The 21,634-nt window shown below is 35.0% G+C and overlaps 1 protein-coding gene across 9 annotated transcripts in view; it reads right to left on the bottom strand.

The window, feature by feature from the left end:
* The window catches only part of dennd4c (DENN/MADD domain containing 4C), a 112,096-nt gene that overhangs the window by 46,282 nt on the left and 44,180 nt on the right, over positions 1 to 21,634 (bottom strand). For all 9 annotated transcript variants that reach the window (XM_067399892.1, XM_067399894.1, XM_067399897.1 and 6 more), the window contains 10 exons: positions 19,265 to 19,575; positions 10,490 to 10,742; positions 6,929 to 6,998; positions 5,929 to 6,098; positions 5,434 to 5,675; positions 3,860 to 3,926; positions 3,615 to 3,673; positions 673 to 817; positions 258 to 433; positions 20 to 120 (listed from right to left, as the gene is read on the bottom strand). In XM_067399892.1, coding sequence (XP_067255993.1) covers positions 20 to 120; positions 258 to 433; positions 673 to 817; positions 3,615 to 3,673; positions 3,860 to 3,926; positions 5,434 to 5,675; positions 5,929 to 6,098; positions 6,929 to 6,998; positions 10,490 to 10,742; positions 19,265 to 19,575 — 1,594 coding nt within the window. The remainder of the gene's footprint in view (positions 1 to 19; positions 121 to 257; positions 434 to 672; positions 818 to 3,614; positions 3,674 to 3,859; positions 3,927 to 5,433; positions 5,676 to 5,928; positions 6,099 to 6,928; positions 6,999 to 10,489; positions 10,743 to 19,264; positions 19,576 to 21,634) is intronic.

The raw sequence follows: 21,634 nt of genomic DNA, 5'->3' as shown, positions 1-21,634 counted from the left end.
AGGTGAAAGAAGATCTCACCAGTGGCAAGCTGCTGGTGCAGGTTTCCTAGAGAGTTGATAAGACTCTTGCAGGGCTTCTTTGGGAGATTCTTCCAGTTACTGTGTCTTTTTTCATCAAACCTAAAATAAAAACATTGCAAATATGAAAAAATGCAGTAGCAATGGCAGAAACTATTAAGGATGCCTTGAAAAAAAAAAAAAAAAACACATAGCAGTAAATTCCCAAATGTTAAATCTTATAGATTGAGGGTGCTCACAGGTATATAGTATTGGTGTCCAAGTCCACACAGACCACGTCGGGTGGGGGATCGTAGAGGTCAAAGTATCTAGAGTCAACGCCCACAATGAAGGGACATGGTGCGTTAAGGACACCCGCCAGAGACAGAGGACAAAGAGGGATATACGGACACTGCCACTGGAATGGGAAGATCATCTGGAAGGAGATGATAATGACGATAATGTTGTCTTTAATCAAATAATATATATATTTCTGGTATACTTTATAAGGACAACACAGCATCACTCCACCACTGTGATCAGGCTACCTGATTCTGAATGTTTTATAAGTATGAATGTGAATGTTTTTGCAGTGAAATACTGTAAAAATGTAACAGTGGCCCAACTGTTTAGTGAATTTACCCCAAAGTTTTTTTTTTTTAACCAAACACTCACCGCCACAACGGCCTCAGCCACTCCAGTCAGTACAGCTGGTCTCAGGGAGTGCAACAGGATCTTACTTTCTAGCAGGACAAAGTGTAGCAGTGTGGCACAGTTTTCTGGGCCCAGATTCATGAGCAGTGTCCCATAGTCTGCTCCACTGAGAATGGAGAAGAGGAAGAGAGAGAATGGGAGTTTACACAACCAAAATATCAGATGCTGATTTTACAGAAGTGGTTTTAATCACTGTCAGAAGAACATTTTCATATCAACATATTTGCAAAAACACTGTTTCTTAAGGAGAACATTCAACAGTACTATTTAAAATCTATTATTATAGATTCATTCATTCACTTCTGCTTCACTCCAGGGGGTTTAAAAACAAAAATGTGTATTTAGATGGTATTTTTGTTATATATCAATTTTTTATGTGTTATTTGTAGTTTGTGTATGTGTAGTTGCAATGTTAATTAAATAATCTTTTTAATGGCCCGTTCACACAAAGGACTATAACTATAACAATAACTATATTAGCGCTCACCATTGCACAATAACATGGGTTGCACTTATGTTGTCTGCTGCTTTAAATGCTTGATCTCTTTAAAGGTGGATTCTGATTGGCTGTTCATCTGCTGTAAAAATGCATTTTAAAGTCTATCCCGATGCAATGTCTTGCCCTCTAGACTTCTACTGTGACAGTTATGAATACAAATCATTTAATGTGTTAAAACAATGCTGTTGATAGAATTTAATGGTGCCTAACAGGAACTTCAGGTGGCACTGACATTTGATTGGCCACCCTGGGTGCCACCTCAAAATGTAATTCACTACTGACAGATTGATGCTGATTGACATTTTTCAACTCTAGTTAAAAGAGGCGTTTGTTTTGATGTGAGGTGGTGTGACAAATTATTAATGTATATTAACAATGAATAATAAGAGAAAATTAACGTTGGTTGCAAGAAAAAAAGAAGAATAAAGGGGGTCAGACACTGTATGAAAACCACAGATCTGTTCAAAATTCTGTGGTGCCACATAGCCTCATTCACATAGTTTTCCATTAAATTACATTATATTGGTCCCAAATCATTGTTAATGTACATGACTTCAATTTAGGCTAGAAGAGTGTGTAAAGAATTTTTTTGAAAACAAATTTGTCTTTCTGTGGATAGAATAAAGTCTATGCTTCATATAGAGAGATATAATAATATAGAATGTCCTTTCTCTTTCTATTTGTGCTGTTTTTATAGCAAAACTCTTCAATGCTACTTTTTTTTTTCATTCTTCAGGCTTTTTGCCTGTATGGTGATTAGATTCACCGTTTTGGCCTTGAACTTGAGAATGCAACGCATTTGGTGTGAGGCATGGCACTTCTTGGCTGGTGTGCATCATAGACTATTTGAAGTAAGTTTAGGGTTTACCATTAGGTTTAGGTTTCCTGAACAACTTTTACAAAAGTTGAGTCATTATGTAGATTAACATTAGACATTTTGCTCCATTAACAGTTAATTAGATAAGAGAAATAAGAGTTCCAAATTTAGCCTAACATACATTATATGTTTACATCTGTGCTAGTAATACACGCAGTGCAGTCACAGCATTGTAAATTACTGTATAGGAATCCTTAGCTAATGTGGGATAGTGTGAAATAACCCTTTTTGACTGCACTATCCAATGAACAAACTTGGTCAAAAGTCATGTTCTTTTGTTTGGTTTCATTTTTTTGTCCATACAATGGAAGTCAATAGGAACCTAAACTGGTTACCAATATTATTCAGAAATATCTTTTATTATGTTCCACAAGAAAAAAAAAAAAATATTTATAACAACATGAGGGTGAGTAAATCACAGAATCTGCATTTTTGGGTGGACTATCCCTTTAACGGCAATCTAAAGTGATCCTTCTCTGATCTTTAGATAGTGTGCTAAGGCTGCATTGCACAGTACTTTTTTTTTTTTTTTCAGGCTGGGTCTAATGAGTCCTGCCACAGTTTTATAATAAACCGAAAATATTGTTTACACTTCTAATAATTACATTAAATGTCTCTAACATTGTGTTCTGCACCATTGCTTTGGCAGAACATCTGTCAATCAAACTAAAAGCAAAATCGTGGTATGGATTAATACACTTTTCAAAAGGCAAAAGGCTGTGCTTTAATTAAAGCTGCAGTCCACAAGTTTTGCCTCTTTGTCGCCATCTCTGTTTGAAAGCTGCAATTGCAGTTAATTGCAGAATTATCATCGTTACGTGGGTTGTGCATCGGCACGGCTCCTCAGTGCGGATGAATCTAATGTTCGCCGTCAGTTACCACATCAGTGTGGATACTGTACTTCAGAATCACAGATTCTACGTCTTGGAAGTACAACCAAAATAAGAATTTTCACTGGAAAATGTCATCTGAGCAAGTAAGTAACATGTCTGCCACTTTTGTTCTGATCAACTGAGAAAAAAAGCATTAGAATAAATTGCAATGCCAATGGTGATTAGATCTAATGATCGCTTAGCTCGGATCAAGTCAAACCTTGCAAATTATTATTATTTGTTATACTTTGTTCTTAAATTGTTAATGTGAACAACATCAGCATTGAGTGACTATGTGTATTTAGTGTGTATTAGCGCTACCCGTAGATTTCAATTTCTGTAGCCACTCACAGTCCGAAGTCTTTTGTTTTTGACTACAGGTGAATCTCCAGTTGTCACTGATGATTGTCATTTGAAGTTTTCTGGATTACAAACCGCCATCAAAATGATAAAGTTTAGTTATTGCAGCTGCTGTGAGAATGGAGCATCCTTCACATGCTACATAGCCTACTAGCTGGGACTCCTTTATGTAAACAGACGTGACGTAATGACGCAAAGACGAACAGCTGCATGCTCAAATTTCCCGTGGAAGCCAACCAGTACCCCCAGAATTAGATAACATTATTACTAGCTCAATTACACAAAAATCATTTACCTTAATGGTAAAGGTGTACAAACAGGCTGGGACAGGATTAAGGTGTCATGTGCCGACAGCTTGCCAGAAGGAAAAATATACAAAAAATAAATAAATACATTTTATATATATATTATATATATATATATATATATATATATATATATATATTTATATTACAGAAGACTTAAGCAGCAATTAAACTTTTAAAAAATGTATATCTTCATATCTATAAAAAAAAATAAAATAAAAACGGTCCTCCTCACCTGGACCAGTATCCTTGGCCTCTGAGGAGAAGGGAAGGAGACATTGTGCATGAAGTGGGATATGTGTCTGAAAAAACAAAATAAGTAATTATTAAATTAACTCGAATCTTGATATCATACTCAAACAGTAAACAGTTATTTTTTAAAACATGGTAGGTGATTTACTGCTAACACAGATATACTGATATCTCAGCTGTAAAGCTGATCCCTAACAAGATCAAGTCTTGGTCTTAGTGTCAGTTATAGACGCCAATAGTTACTGTGAACTCTCATGTTCACTTTTCACTCAAACTATTTTTGTTTTTTCCAAAACGTAGTAAGCTGTCTTTGAAGGCTGCATTTTAAGGCCTTACAGACACACTCTTGATATAAAGGCTTTTCCAAAAGGTAGAAATTGTGACAAGTTCAGTAAAAATAAATATAAATCCATTAAATATAAATCCAAGATGGTGGACAAAGAGAGAGAAATCTTGATTATAAATATTTAATACTGAAAAATGTCAATAAAAATTCAGTCTAATTAAATATGTACTATTTCACCCAGTGTTTTTGTGCTGTGTATATTTGTGATTATTAGACTACTATATAATTAGCTTACAGCAACATGTTAATGTAAAATTCTATTAGAATTATATTGTATGTCAAATCTCCAATGTGGAGCACTAACTGTGTGCCACAAATAGTATCAGCATATGTAGAGCTTTCCAAATCAGTCACTTATGAGGTTCCATGATGGGTTATGCCTTCTTGGAAGGGAGCTGCCTATGTTCATTAGGTTCAGACCATGAAAATTACTGTTATTGTCATTAAATAAAAAATAAAAAATAGAGATGACATTACCGAACATAAAATATCTGCATCCCAATTAAGAGGCTGCATCCTTCAAAGGCTGCATTTGAAGACTGAATGAGTCACAGCGCCACAACGAAGGCTGCCCCGATTCAAAGTCTCCTTTGAGTGAGACCTACAAATGTGTTCTTTGTTTCCCAGGCAATGAAGGATATAACAGATGGATCCTTCATAGCCTAGCCTGTCCCAAGATTCATTGCACGCTGGTGGGGACAGGATTTTCTTTTTGTTTAGAGAAAATGCTGAATTACACTTTATTGTACGTATTGTTTCAACATGCTCGAATATCTAACGATATGAATAAAATAAAAACTTTAAAGCTTCAAATTAAAAGGTTCAAATATTGACATATCTTACTAAGATGTCATTTTATATAGTTTATACTCTCTACTATGTACATAAATGGACCATGGTGAACATACTAAAACAGGTTGTGAACCCTGTTTTTTTTTGTTTTGTGTTAAATATATAACTTAAAAAAAGTCCATTACAAACATTATTGCCGCTTGTCAGTGGCAGTTGTCACAACTGCTAGGCGACAAGAACAATTCTCCATAGGCTAGACCGTCTCATTTAAGAATGCATGGTTCGACCTTTGCAGACTTTGAAGGTGTGGCCTTTGAAGTCCGCTTCCTTTCAAGGATGCAGCCTCTAAATTGGGTCACAGCTTAAGTGTTCTATTTGACAAAAAGTGAACTACAGTTGAAGTAAGAATCTGGTTGTACTTCTCAATGGGCAGAGGGTTGACTCCATTGGCTGACAGCTTGTAAAGGAACATGAGGAATTTTTTGAAGGACTCAAAGAAAGGCCAGCGGGACAGTAGGCAGATGCACTTGTTGGTGTTGACTGTGCGGTTGGGTATGACCTTTTTGTCCACAGTGGAGACCAGACCCAGCTGGATTTTTTGTTTCTCACTGAGGCCGTCCACAGGATATGGCTCATAGAACTGTATTCCAGCTCCATACACCTGCAGAAGGGAAAAAATAGGACCTGGTAAAGTACAGAGAGTTTTTATAAAACTACTTTTGCATGCCATCCATTAAACCTGAACAGATTCAGGTAGAATTAAATGTCTTTCAACTAACAGAGGTGCTGTTAAGGAATCGAATACATGTCACCACAATTAAAAGTATTAAGAAAGCACATTTTACCATTTTGCACTTTGCACATATAGCTGAATGATAATAGGATCATACTGACGTCAAGACATTTTACTCTACCTTTTCCCCATTGGAGTTGGTGAGGACAAATGTTGAGAAGATGGGTAAAGGGTAGCGTGTGTTAGGAGCCCAGCACTCAATCTTGGCCCCCATAGGCAGGCAAAAGAGGGGTACAGATTCAGAGAGGGGAAATGACTCATAGTCCTCCTCAGGATAGCGAAATATCAGACCTTTAAATGGAAAGTTTTATTAGAAACATTGTGTTTGAATGTGTGCCATGTTTGTAAAATTAGGAACTATCATTAGTACCATGTCTTATGGTATTAGCATTTGAATTATTATGCTGTTAAAAAAAAACAAAAAAAACAAAACACAAATGTCATCTTGAAAGTGATGAGACAGGAAGTTTTGTTTCTCAGTGATTAACACAATGTCATGTGACAGGAAGTGATGTAACATGCAGATAAAGAAACTAGCTGTTTGCTGACAGAAAGTGAACCATGACAGACTAGTATGAAAGGTCATGGCAACCATATTGAATCATGAAAGCATTCAGCCCTTTAACTAACACATCAAACAGACATAATTTATAAGCACAGTGACATGCTGAATATATGAAGGGTGTGTAACATTTCTAAAGCAGGACTTTCAGACACTGTTTCACAGAGACCTGGGACCTTCCACAGAACTGTATTAACAAGACAGACTGTCAAATAAAACCACAGGACATACATACTTTCTATAAAATGAAGGCTGTCTGCACGCTTAATGTTTGTTTATTTATTTATTTATTGTCAGAATTAGTGCTCATTTTCAGGAAATCTCAGTGCTGTTAACTATGAAATAGCAGTGCTGACATTTACAAGTAGGCCTATCTTTTTAGACCACTGTCAGAATCAATCACCTGAGATCAGAGGAATCAAAAAATATACAAAATAATGGAGGGAGAGAGACACAGAGAGAGAGAGAGTGAGAGAGAGAGAGAGAGAGAGAGAGAGAGAGAGAGGGACAGAAAGGGAAAGAGACAGAATCAGAAACAGAAGCAGAGATGAAGACTTACCAGCCTTATAGTTGATGGAGTTAGAGGCAGAAACTGACTTCTTGTAGCACAAAAACACACTTGATCCCCACTGAGAATGGAAAACAAAAATGAGAAGGACAAAAATTAACCGAATTTCATTTATTTAACGTTATGTATATCATGCTGTGTGCAAATGTTTTACAGTAAAATCTTAAAAAGTATATCTTGTTTGTACAAAGGCTGAACAGCTAGCAGCATAGGCAGATTAACTACGTCCAGGGGGGCACCATGCAAATATTTTTTTCTCTGGTAAGACAAGCGATGCATTCACAAATATCTTTATTATCATATCCTTTCATCAGAATTTCCTAAATTTCCTGAATATTTTGTTAAAAGTTTCTTCCCTGTGTGATATCAGCGGATGCCCGTTGTACCGGTTCAATTCACACATACTGTGTGAGCAGTGCGTTTTCATTTTGGCACCCACATTACACTAACAGATCAAAGCATTCCCACTGGGAGCGAGCTGTGCAGTGTCACATCTCTTCGGAGAAATGAAAATGCAGAGTTCATGGATGTGTGAATCCACTACGGAGCATCTTGCACTTTCAAGTTTTACGTTGTACTTTGCAGCCGGGTGAGTTTTTAGCTTTATTTTCAGTTCAAAACCTCAAAAGATCATGTAGCTACAGAGATGTTATCCACTCATTGTCCCGTTTCAGAAAACAAGACAAACTGGTCTACCTTCTTTTAACCTTTCTTTGAAGGGAGTAAAACATTTGAAAATTATTTTTGTAAATTAAATAAAAGCGAATAAAATGAGCTGAGGACAACAATGACTCAAAAAACACTATCCACACTTTTTTGCTGACCATAGAGTCTTAACTGATTAATGGTTTGGATTTTCATGATGTCAATAAGCAGTTTGCATTGCAATATTAATATTTAGAAACAAACATCAACATCAAACTGATTTTAGTGGGCTGTTGGTTGTGTTTGGCATTTTTTCATTCATTTTTAACCGTCCAGATTTTTTTAAATGATATTTTGCAGCATGCTTTGTTCAGATTTATATCTTATCTTGGAGTGTAACAGATGGTTATTATATTATAGCTTTAACAGCTGGCTTCACTAATTCTGTGTTGATTCTGAAGTGTTGATTCTGTAAAGATTTTTTCTACTTGATCTATTGTAACTTTATGTAACAATGTGTTATCAGATAAGTTAATTAATATTAATTATTTTTGAGTTTAGTAAAATAATAATAATAATAATAATAATAAATATCACTATATGAAGCACATTTTATTTATTTATTTATTTGCATGGGGATTTTTTTTGGGGGGGAGGGGGTGGGGGGTATGGGGGGGTGCACTCTAAGCGTCAACAAAGGGTGCATCTCAATCAGTTCCCTAGCTCCCGAGCTTGTAAATCAGTATATCGTGTACATGAATTGAGGCACTGGTAAGGATGGTAAAGGACGCTGGCTCACTACACATTGGGACACTGATAAGTGACATAAGTCTATTTCCAGCGACGTGACAATCATTGTAAAACATAATTAGTGATATTAAAGAACAACAGCGGAGCTGATATCTTTCTGACATTACTTGTAATGCTATTTAAAGTACATTATGATAAATAGTTTACTTGTTACACGTGCAACACTTGTTATACGTGCAACATTTCAGCCGTAAGTAAATTATAAATGTTAGCTAGATTATGTTTATTACAAGTATGGCAATGTATGTTTATGCTGAAATATACTAAAATAATAGTTTTTAAAAACATCTATCATCTGTCGTTATGTGTAGTGAGTTGGCTCACGTGATTTAAGTTTCACGCTGCAGAACTTCCGTTAAGGGAACATAGTCAGCATCAATGCCATGGTTTTCACGGTGCATTGTGGGACTTTTTAGAGAGTAAATGTTTCAGTGCCCTGGAAGGATTCTGCGATTGAGACAGTCCTTAAAATGGCGAACTCCCTGATTGATGACTACTGATCTAGGGAGCTGACAGAGATACACCTTTAATCCGCCACTGGCTAGCAGCACACCAAACCGAAGAAACCAATGAGAATTAAAGCTGCCATTGCCTTCAGAATAGCTTGAGTGGCTCTTGAGAATGCGATCCTACATCTTTGAACCATGTAATGAGGGATCCTGGATCATAAGTTGAGAAAAAAATTGTCTAGTTCTTTGGAGTGTGAAGTGCTGGACTGATGTTCACTGAACAAAGATTTGTAATTATGCTGACTAATATTCTATTTAAACTAACTAGTGGTGCTTGCATAAAAACTATTGTTATATCACATATTATTATTATTATTATTATAATAATTAGTGGTGCTTGCAAAGCAAAGGCTTCATATCTCTGAATCCAAGTGTCCTGAACAACTCCAGAGACTTGGGGTGGTTCAGAACACTTTAGCAACTGCTTAGCAACCACACAGCAACATCCTAGCAACCACTGAGAATACTAATGTTATTTCATGCATTCTGACTTTACACTGTTTAAGAGTTGGACTCTTGCTAAACATGGCCAAAGTTTCAAAAAACTAGTTGGACTTATGATGGAGTATTTCTGTGCCAAATACACTCCTTCAGAATTCGTACATGTTTCATAAAGTTTTTTTTTTTTTTTTTTTTTTTTCTTCGAGTATGGCCCTGTATTACGTAATAAAGGGTGGATAGAAAGAATTCTCAAGAAAGAATTTATCACTTTGTTTTTAGACCATGAAATCAACAATGTCACCAAAGAAGTGTGTTTTTGGTTGTGAGGGAAAGATAACCTTGCTTCCCAAGGAACCCAGCGTTAAGTGGAGTAGAGAGATTTGTGCTCACACATTACATTGATGCGCTCTCAACACTTGTCATTAAAATAACAATAGAAACCGCCTTAAATTAACTGTCAAAATAAGGATAAAGTTGTGTCTGAAAGTTGCAATCCCTTTTTTTGGTAAAAATTAATGGAGAATATCTCATATTTTTCGTGGCTGCTCGAGCCCTAAGGATTGGCGCTTAAGGCACGCCTCCAGCTGTCTTCAGAAAGACTCGGTACAGCATATCTTTCTTTTATAAATCAGATAAAACTAAAGACTTTCGGAGAAATTAAGGATGCTATACTACATTATAGGTACTCAAGATTAACATGAGATTGGCCAAAACTGTGTGTGTTATGTAAACTCAACAACCCACTAGTAACCATCTTGCAAGAACCTAAAATTACCTAGAACCCCTAGCAACTACCCAGAATAGCCTAGCAGAAGGCCTTTGATCTGGATTAAGCCCCAGTCTGTCTGTCTGACAAACTGATAAAGTGATTAAACTATAATCGACAATACTTTTTGATAATAATTTTACTGATTACTACAGGCAAGCAGATGAACTCAGAATATGAACACAACTCGTAAAATGATCATTTACCTATAGAAACCCATTATAAAGAAAATGCTTAATGTGCAAGGTGCATACTGAATTTGATCATTTAATATCACTGTCTTGTATAAGATAAGCATTTTCTTTTAACTGCTTTCTATGGTGGAGTAATGTATAATGGCTTTTTTAGTTTTAGATTATTTTGACCTCCATGCCAACTCACCATGCCACAGTTGAGGTTCTTGTTCACCTTGCAGAAAGTGTGAGGAGGAGTCTCGCCCTTGTTTGTGATGATGACACAGATGTCAGTCACAGCCAGTGAGTTCTGGGGCTGGACGGGGGGTGCTCGGCGGTATGTGATGAATATGCGTTGAGATGTGGCAGAACTGTTGTTGACGTTTGCACAACGGCCAAACGGTGTGGCCTCAATGACCTCACAACCCTGAATGAGACGCTCTTTACCCTCATACAGGACCCTACAACAAAGAACAAACACTGATCAGCAAATTAACTTTTGATTTTAATAATGTATTAGTAAACATTGAAATTAAGATTAATAAATGTATAAACAATAAAAGTATTGTTCATTCTTAGTTCATGTTGACTAAAGTAGTGGTAACATTTTACTATAAGGGTACATGAATAATCATGTACTAATACCTGAATAAATACTTAATTCAGCATTAGCTAATGGTTATTGAAATCATGAACCAATGAAGAACTATCATTAACTATGACTGGAGTCATTATGGATTCATGCATGAATAACAGCAGACTTAACTACATGTTAGTACATGTTTCATAGTTAATGCATAAATTAACATTTATGGCTAACAAATCAAACCAAATTTAAGAATGAATAAGAAGTACTCCGACATTGAAACTAATTTAAATAATATTATCATAGTTTGAACTTTTGACTGCAGCTTTGTCATAAACATTACTGGATGGCACAGATTTAGATGATCCTCCTCATCAAATGTAAAAATACTAAATACACTACTAACTGACCTTAAAAGGTTTATCTGTTTTGTGTTGTCCTCATTCCCTTCCAACTCACCCTACTGTGACTTATGAGCAGCTGAATAAAAAATAAAAATTCAAAACCTACAAAGAACATTTGTGGAACTGTTCCCAAAGAAATAACCAAACTGTAATCATGGTCAGAATGTTTGCTGGGTATCAGTAAAGTTTACTCTACATCCAGACGCAGGCCGTGATGATACTGTGTACCTTCTCTCTCTGACTTCTTGAAAAGACACACAACATCACTTTACTGGGCTAAATACTCATTGTAGTACATGTGTATTTGAGAGTAAGTTTAAAATAAATCATGTGCTGAATTTAGTAAGTAGTTAACAGTGAATTAATTATGATTGGGCTCTCTCAAGTAAAGTCATGACAAAATAATGCATTAACAAGGCATGAGTTGATGTTAGTGTATGGGTAGTTAATAATGAGTTAGTAATGATGGGCCCCTCAAACTAAAGTCATGACACAGTAATGCACTAACAAAACATTAAATAAAATATGATTAAACATGCAAGAGTGTCATTCTCATTCCTCTTCTTTTATTATTTATTTACAGCAAACATATGGACTCAAAAGATAACCCAAACAAACCTGTGAAGACACATAAGGCAAGTTTACAATCAAATATGACGCATGCACAAGCTAATGCTAATTGAAGGATATACGATTAAACGACAAAACAAAACACTTTTCCACGTTTGATGGATCTATGTAATTAATGGCAAAATAATCATTCACCATTCTAAATATTTGTCACAAAGCTATATGCATTATGGTATTATAGTTTACATTTTGATAATATTTGCGTTTAATTCAAAGTCAGAAACCTAATTATTTATTCTTATAGAGACAGTTTGATTTAGTTTACCCCAAATGTTAATTAATGCATTCAATATCTAGTCAAGTCAGCTATATTTTTACAGTGCTTTATACAATAAAGATAGCTTCAAAGCTGCTTTACAGCTGAATTCAACTATGCTTGCATCATTGAATCATTATTTTCCTTTTGATCACTGTACGCTGCTTTAAACAATCTGTATTGTATAAAGCATTATAGAAATAAAGGTGACTACTCTGAATTAATGTGACAGATAATTAAAATGGTGAAAGATTATTTTCCATTAATTCCATAGATCCGTCCAATCAAATGTGGAAAATAGACTAATAACTACCACTAATAAATTTAATTTGATCTAAACCGTTTTCTGATTTTTATTGTTCATTTGTTTAGACATAACTTTTCTTCCCGGGACTACAGTATGTAGGGTTTGTTTCTGGTGGGACACTTATTAGTGGCGCACTCTAGGTGCTTCCTCGGCGCATTAGTTACACTACGGTTCATTGCAATGGTATTGCTGGCATATTAATCTTAATCTAATAAATGTTGACTGCTTTGGTAAACCGAATTGATAATTAAATGTTTGCATGTTTTTTTGTATTGGGATTATATGGGAAGTTATTGTTTTGTCGTGTAATTGTAGCCTATATGCTGCGATTGCATTAGCTTGTGGACGCGCCGTATTTGGTTGTAGATGTGCCATGTGTCTTTACAGATATGTTTGGGCTTTTTTTTTTTTTGAGCCCATATATACTTGCTGTAAATAAATAGTAAAAGAACTCCAAATAACATTTATCTTTGTTTTTTGTACTGGTGGTGTAAACTCATTATTAACTACCCATACACTAACATCAACTCATGCCTTGCTAATGCATTTTTTTGTCATAACTTTACTTGAGATGGCCCATCATAATTAACTCATTAACTAACTATACACTAACTTCAACTCATGCCTTGTTAATGCATTATTTTGTAATGACTTTAATTGAGAGGGCCCAATCATAATTAATTCACTGTTAAAGGTGAATATGGGATATGTTGTTAAACAGGATATGGGATATGTTGATTATGATAGTGTGAATGAACAAAACTAGAGAAATTACATGTGTGTATATTTAGGGAATGATTTGTTAAAAAAAACTAAGGGGGGATTTATGAACAACAGTAAAAATACAGAAAGTAATTATTTACATTGAGTCTCTTGTATCTCAGTCTCAGTCTCGTCCTTTGTATCAGACTTAAAGGACTCTGTATTTTATTTCTGAGACTGGTCAAGACAACAACTGTGGGGATATCACTAAATTGCCGGTGCACTGTATAATTTTTTTGGTTAAAGTCCCTGTAAAGTCAATTCTGAGAATTCTTTCGAAACACTTTATAAATGTTACAAATGTATTGCTAAAACACATTACAAAGTGTGTGAATTGAGTAATGCTTAATTGTGAAGTTAGAGCGTTAAACAGTTTTTCACCAAGTCTCTGCTCAGGATTTTTTGGGCGGAGCTAAAACGGGGGTCTAATGACGCACATCGTCCCCCGAGCATAGCCCCTCCCCTAACACTATATAACTGTCGATGACGCACAGAGTGTGGCGCCGCCTCTACAGCGGTTCACTCGCTGTGTCGGTCTCGAGCCTATGGTCTCGAGTGTCATTAAAGTCATACAGCCCTTTGTACATTTAGCTAGTAATGCCTTCGTCACGCAAATGAAATATAACATGGTTGTTATAATATACAATACAGCTCGGTCTTCTTATTTCCTCCCGTCTCGCGGCACCGTCATTTGTCGACTCGACAGTCCGGCAGTAGGCTACATGCCCACCAATGAGTGTAAGTTACCGAGTTTGCGTATGTTATAATTAGTAGGTAGTCCACAGTAACTTTACTAAAATGTGCAACCCTTAAACGTGATTCTTTTGTTTATATGCATCAGTATGTTTGACTCATTAGACAAGTAAGTTGAGACGGTAGCTCTCGCGACTGGGTGTGGTTTCAGCGCCGACAGCGGACACGCCCCTAGTGTTTGAGAGCAAAGAGCGCTGCCTATTTTTACGAGATTTTGATAACTTATTTCATTTACTTGCAGATTTTTTTAATCATTCAAATTTGGCTGGGTGGTTAATAACACATTTTTCTGTGGTGTGAAAAGCTCAAAACACATACTTTAAAATGACTTTACAGGGACTTTAACATCTTTATATAACATAATATATGATGTAATTAAGCAACATCACAAGAGCAAGAGAGCTGTTTTCACAAATATGAGCACAATTGCAAACATGATATTGATTTTACACAAATGTTCAATAAATAAAATTTTATTTATGAAACATTAATCTCAACATTACTTATGCAGTTGTAATTGTACCAATTCAGATACAGCTTCTGCATCAACTCTGCAGTGCAAAGAAGAATTTTGTTGTTAGAGATTTTATTTGATTGGTAACGATTATAGTATTTATTTTTATTTATTTATTATTATATATATATATTTTATTATATAAGACATTTTTCAGGACGTAAATGTGTAGCTTTTATAAGAATTTAAGGAGTCTTGGTCTTGTCTTGGTCTTGGTTTAGATGGATTACAACACTAACCTAAGTTAAATATATTTATGCAATTTACAGGCCCTGTGAGGTATTAAGATAAGCTGCATTTCGAACACATTTCAGCCATCTATCCCCACAAATTTGTATTATCTTCATTCCATCTTAGTCCAGAATAAGTCATAGTGGTGCAAACATTTTACTAGGCTGCTTGCAACACTGAACGATGGAAATCTGTTTTGTGGTGGCAGCAACAGTGCTTTGCACTGACTACAGATAATCTTTATTCATGTCAAGGCTGTCAATAGCTGGTAAACTCATGATCTGCCAATTATAAACATTAGACCTAAATTTATAACCAGTGTTGGGGAAGCTACTCTGAAACTGTAGTTTGACAAGCTACTCATAAATTAAAGTAGTTAAACTACTGTCAATCTACCCTTTTGAAAAAGTAGTTAGCTACACTACAAGTTACTATTAAAAAGTAGCTAGCTACATTGAAACTACTTTGATTTTATTTATTTATTTTTTTTTTTTTTTAAATGACATAGCTTATTACAAATAACTGGATAACTGTTCATGAAGAATGTTTAAGCAAGATGTTTGGGGTTTAAAACAAAGCAATTCACTACAATTATGATTTCAAAGCGTACTGTTTTATTTTGTAAACTATATCAAAAGATACAATACTCAAATGTAGCCTATATCTCACACTGACTCTCTTTGCATGCTTTATATATAATACATTCAGAATTTTAATATAAATTTTGTTTTTCATGCTATGAGAGGACAGACCACCAATTGCACTCTGCAGTTTCAGAAGTGATTTCTACATATAAATGCAGGATTCATGCTCAAAATTGCTACCATAACCATAACACGGGACAGAAATATGCAAGAATAAGAATAAGAAATGTAAATGCAGACTAGAAAAATTCTAGTCTAGAAAAACTGAACATTCTTATACCCGAGCAACAGATTTTATTAGATCAGGCTTTGCCATGTGATAAGCACACTAAGCTATAACGCGATTTTGTTTTCTGTTCAGCTGACGGATGCTTTTTTATGGAAGTAAATTAATGCCAAATGTTTTTGAAATAAAAAGCTTGTTGAATTGCTCTAACTGAAAACAAATATGCACTACATTAGCTGTACTTGCATTTAGATGCACTGTATTTTTAAGGCTTGCATTTTTATGGGATGAAATTCAACATGGTCGTATATTTAAGCTGTGAATATTTCAATTAAAAATATTTCACACACATTTTCATTATTAAAAATTCAATCATTCATATTCACATTTCAAATTTCACTTCCAAGATATTTATTCTGTTTAAAAATACAACCTATAAAATTCAACTATCAATTTTCAGTCCATTTTATTTCGCTTTACAAATTCGCTTCCACAAATTCAGTGGTTCAAATTCGGCAGAAAATTCAACATTTCACATCCGGGAACTGCAGGAAGAGCAGTAGAGTGCCGATGCATCATCTCTATCTGCTGTTAGTCTGCTTCACCAGCAGGTGCCGCTAGCGGCTGTTTAGGAAGACCAAAGCAACGCTAGTAAATCATCATTCATTCATAAAAACGGATCTACAGAATTAGAGCAAGCATAAGTGAATATGTGATGATTATCAGGGCCAGTATAAATGCAGAAAAGCTGATAAAGACACAAAAGCTGCATTTATGTTTAATTCAGTGTATTTACGCTTACTTTCCCAGTGTAGCTACAGCTTTCTGTACAGTGAACAAGATAACGTTATTGCCCGATGCTGGTGTACAGATCAAACGTTAAATATGAGATAGACATATATTTCTCTCTGTTGTTTAGTTTCCTTAACTTTATATCGCGGCGCTGTGTCGTAATACTAGGGCTTCCCTCATCCGTCATAGGATTCCCCTGCCATCAGGACAAAAACTCTTAACACAGCTTAATGGACTCGTACAGTGATATAAAAGACCAAACTCGCACCTCATTTGTGATGTAGGTTAGACTATATAGGCTCCAAGAAAGCAGATACTGGCATAAAGTTGATTTGACGCTGAACGTTTGATTATGATACTCGCAAATTTAGGGACCGTCTCTAAAGTTACGACATTTGGTATTCACGTTTCTACCTTCTACCAAACTCTTGTAGACACACATGCACATATACATATTCAAACACACCTCACTCAAAGTACATGCATATATATATATATACTATTTATTTATTTATTTATTTATTTATTTATTTTACACGTTCATCACACTATTTTTTTTTACTTTGTTCATTTTTTTATTTTACCTGATCATAGATTATCCTGCTTATACAAATTTTAAATAAAATTTAGAAATAAAATTAACTAAGTAGAACTAATTGTGTGATGAATGTGTAAAAAAAAGAAAAAGTATATGTGCATGTACTTTGAGTTGAGTGTGTTTGAATATGTGTGTGTGTGTGTGTGTGTGTGTGTGTGTGTGTGTGTGTGTGTGTGTGTGTGAGAGAGAGAGAGAGAGAGAGAGAGAGAGAGAGAGAGAGAGAGAGAGAGAGAAGGGTGCATCACTCTTCGACCTGGCACCTATAGATGAACACTTCACAGGTAGTTTTGGTGACTAAATCATTCTCATCATATGCTATTGAGCTTTAAGTTATGGCATTTTTTTGTATAATCCAATACAGTAGTGAAATACATAGCAATCTTTACATATTACTTGACAGTTTATTTGGAAACACTTTACAGTAAGGTTCATAATGTATTAACTAATGTGAACTATCCATGAGCAACACATTTGTTGTTGTATTTGTTAATCTTTGTTAACATTAATAAAAATACAGCAGTTCATTGTTCATGTTACTTCACTGTGCATTAACTAAAGTTGACAAATACAACTCTTGGTTTTAGTAATGTATTATTAAATGCTGGAATTAACAAAGATTAGTAAGTGCTGTAGAAGTGCAGTTCATTGTTCGTTCATATCAACTATTTAATATAAAGTGTTACCTTTTATTATAATAAACATCAAAAATCTAAAAGGTTTGCATTATACCTGACAGCTAGATGAACAATTTACAGTTGGTTTTGTGACTAAGTCATTCTCTTTAAATGTAATTGAAGGTAGAAACGTGAATACAGAATGTCGTAACTTTAGAGACGGTCCCTAAATTTGCGAGTATCATAATCAAACGTTCAGCGTCAAATCAACTTTATGCCAGTATCTGCTTTCTTGGAGCCTATATAGTCTAACCTACATCACAAATGAGGTGCGAGTTTGGTCTTTTATATCACTGTACGAGTCCATTAAGCTGTGTTAAGAGTTTATATGTCCTGATGGCAGGGCAATCCTATGACGGATGAGGGAAGCCCTAGTATTACAACACAGCGCCGCGATATAAAGTTAAGGGAACTAAACAACAGAGAGAAATATATGTCTACCTCAGATTTAACGTTTGCTATGTACACCAGCATCGGGCAATAACGTTATCTTCTTCACTGGAGAGAAAGCTGTAGCTACACTGGGAAAGTAAGCGTAAATACACTGAATTAAACATAAATGCAGTTTTTGTGTCTTTATCAGCGTTTCTGCATTTATACTGGCCCTGATAATCATCACATATTCACTTATGCTTGCTCTAATTCTGTAAATCCGTTTTTATGAATGAATGATGACTTACTAGCGTTGCTTTGGTCTTCCTAAACAGCCGCTAGCGGCACCTGCTGGTGAAGCAGACTAACAGCAGATAGAGATGATGCATCGGCACTCTACTGCTCTTCCTGCAGTTCCCGGATGTGAAATGTTGAATTTTCTGCCGAATTTGAACCACTGAATTTGTGGAAGCGAATTTGTAAAGCGAAATAAAATGGACTGAAAATTGCTAGTCGAATTTTATAGGTTGTATTTTTAAACAGAATGAATATTTTGGAAGTGAAATTTGAAAGGTGAATATGAATTATTGAATTTTTAATAATGAAAATGTGTGTGAAATATTTTTAATTGAAATATTCACAGCTTAAATATACGATTGTGTTGAATTTCATCCCATAAAAATGCAAGCCTTAAAAATACAGTGCATCTAAATGCAAGCACAGCTAATGTAATGCATATTTTTTTTCAAATAGTGCAATTCAACAAGCTTTTTATTTCAAAAACATTTGGCATTATCTTACTTCCATACTTTTTCCTTTATATAATCATTAGGCGATCTTTTCTCGATGAACTGCCGATTAACTGATAAAGCCGCAAGATGCATTATATAGGTCTAACAATAGATGGCGGTAATGCACGATTTTAGTTCGTGATCTGAAGACGCTGAAGACGAACTCGTCAGAACTCAAAACGGATTGTAGCTTGTAGCTTTTGGTCGCGCTACACCGATACTTGCTGGAAAATGTAGTTAACTACTGGAAAAGCTACACTGTTTTAAAACGATCTGAACTACATACAAGCTACTGAAAAATGTAGTTAAACTAGTAGCGCCGCTACATGTAGTTAACTACTCCCCAACACTGTTTATAACATAATATTATTCTGTTTGCATAATAAATATCTATTCAAGGGTACAGCTACATAGAGGGATACCCATTCACCCTAAAAACTCACCCGACATCAATGAGTGGGGGCTTTCCATGTCCCCTCTTGTAACACAAGAATAGTTCTGGGCTCTTGAGGCTGCCATGGTTGAGATTGGCTGGCTGGCCACTGTAGGTGCTCTCAATGCATGTGAAACCTTCAGGGACTGTTTCTCCTGCAGACTTGTTGATGACGGCTAGGTCTGTGATAGGTGCCTTGGGCCCACTGGACTTGGCTTCAGATAGATCCTGCTCTAGAGGTGTGGACTTGTCTGTGAGGCCAGCTACAACGAAGTAGTCCGTCACGCGATGACCTTTATCCTCAATCATGGCTGGACAGACCTGTTTGGACAGAAACAATTGTTGATTTTGTGTATTTATAGGTTTTGCGATATATATATATATATATATAAATATATATATACACACTACCAATACCATGTAAAAGATTTTATCGCTTCTCGTCACGTCGCATCTAGTGTGGACAGTCAAATTGCTTGTCGCTGGAATCTTATCACATCGTGCCTGGTTAGACCTAGCGTATGGATCTAAAATACTGAATTGACACATCCGATTTTATCCTAAATGTAAACTTAGAACATAACCTACTATGTTTATGTAGACAGACATTTTGACAACTTTGTGTGTATTTGACCATTTAAGCACAACAAAAAGACCTCAATTCAATACTCACATGATGTTCTGATGAGGTTTCGGTGCACATGTACAGAAAATGATCTATCAGAACAGCATACGAGTACCAGATATCATTTTCTTTTGTGTCTTATTGAACTTTAATGGGCGGTTTCCCGTACAGGGTTTAAATTAAACCAGGATAGGCCTTTATCTAGAATAGTTAATCGGGGTTTAAAAAATGGCTTTCTGAAACACAGATTAATTACAGATTACTAAAACCTGGACTATGGAGTCCCGATTTAAAATAAACTAGATTCATTTAAAACCAACTGTGCTAATCTGAATTAGCATGAGAGAGGTTGCCTAGAAAACATGGAATGAACCAAGAAAAGCTTAAAATTGCATGGAACTGAGAAGCAAATCCAAGGAAAACAATGGCAGCAGAAAAAGACTGCAATCTCAAAAAAAAAAAAAAAAACACCTTTACTAAACAAGAGACTTTTTTTTTTAAAGCAAGCAAAACACATCAGCTGTGAAAAAAAAGAAATGCCTGGAAATCTGTTTGTAATGAATTCTATTTAAATAGATGAATTCTATATATATAATAATCCTATGATTATTGTTTTTGTTTTGTCCTTTAGCAACAAACTAAACGTAATTATTTACACATGTGATAATTGGTGTTGGCAGTCTAGAAATGGTTTGATAGAAATTAATTTGGTAGAAATGGGCTGGTTTGATCCAAAACACTATTATAGTGCTTGCTTCATTATATAAAATGGCAATTCTTGTTAGCAGGTCCTCAACCCAAACACAAGCTCAACACTTCACTACGGAAATCTCCAAAAAACATTAACATAACAAAAACTTTTACATAATAGAACATTAAACAGTAAGAGTCTCTCCATATTCTCATCTTTCTAAAAAAAAAAAAAAAAAAATGCATAAAATAACACTTTTTCAACATTTACTCTCCTAATTCAGCCTGTTGCAAAGCATGATGGGAAGTGAAAGTCCTGTTTGATTGGGTTACTTGACTGAAACATGTTATTTCAAAATGAAAACATCAGGTAAGTTCTAGTAACCATTTCAAGTCAATTTAACATGTAGCAATCACATTTGAACCATAAACAATGGTGTTAAATTAATTGTTTAAATAAAGTGAACAGCATAAAAAAATACAAAAAAACTAATATATATAATATATATATATATATATATATATATATATATATATATATATATATATATATATATATATATATATAGTTTAGTCCTGGAGTAGCTAGTCTTCCTCCAGGAAATCAGCTTATTAAACTCTGGACTAGACTAAGTCTAGGACTATTTTAAACCATGACAGAGACAGCAGATTTCTGTTATTCTAGTTTAAAGGGCCATTTTATTCTAGGACTAGGCTTAATCTCTCTCCGGGAAACTGCCCCTAACAGTTTAATATTGCTTGAAAATTTAAATGGGCAAGGCTTAAAATGCATTAAAAGGATTAACATTCACGATGACGCAGCACTGCAACTTTATGTGAGCATTATTTTGACATTAATGCAGTTTTGAAAACTTTTACTATATATATATTTTTTTTAACTTTGCATCCGCCAAGATTAACTAATCCTGAAAATGATGATTACAACATGATTATATTTACACCGTGTGCAGAATTATTAGGCAAGTTGATTTTCTGATCATATTTTGGTAACACTTTAGTATAGGGAACACATATTCACTATTAACTATGACTTTTCAACTCCTA

The sequence above is a fragment of the Chanodichthys erythropterus genome, chromosome 11 (assembly GCF_024489055.1).
Source record: "Chanodichthys erythropterus isolate Z2021 chromosome 11, ASM2448905v1, whole genome shotgun sequence".
Lineage (NCBI taxonomy): Eukaryota > Metazoa > Chordata > Actinopteri > Cypriniformes > Xenocyprididae > Chanodichthys > Chanodichthys erythropterus.
This window is presented reverse-complemented; position numbering and strand designations above follow the sequence as displayed.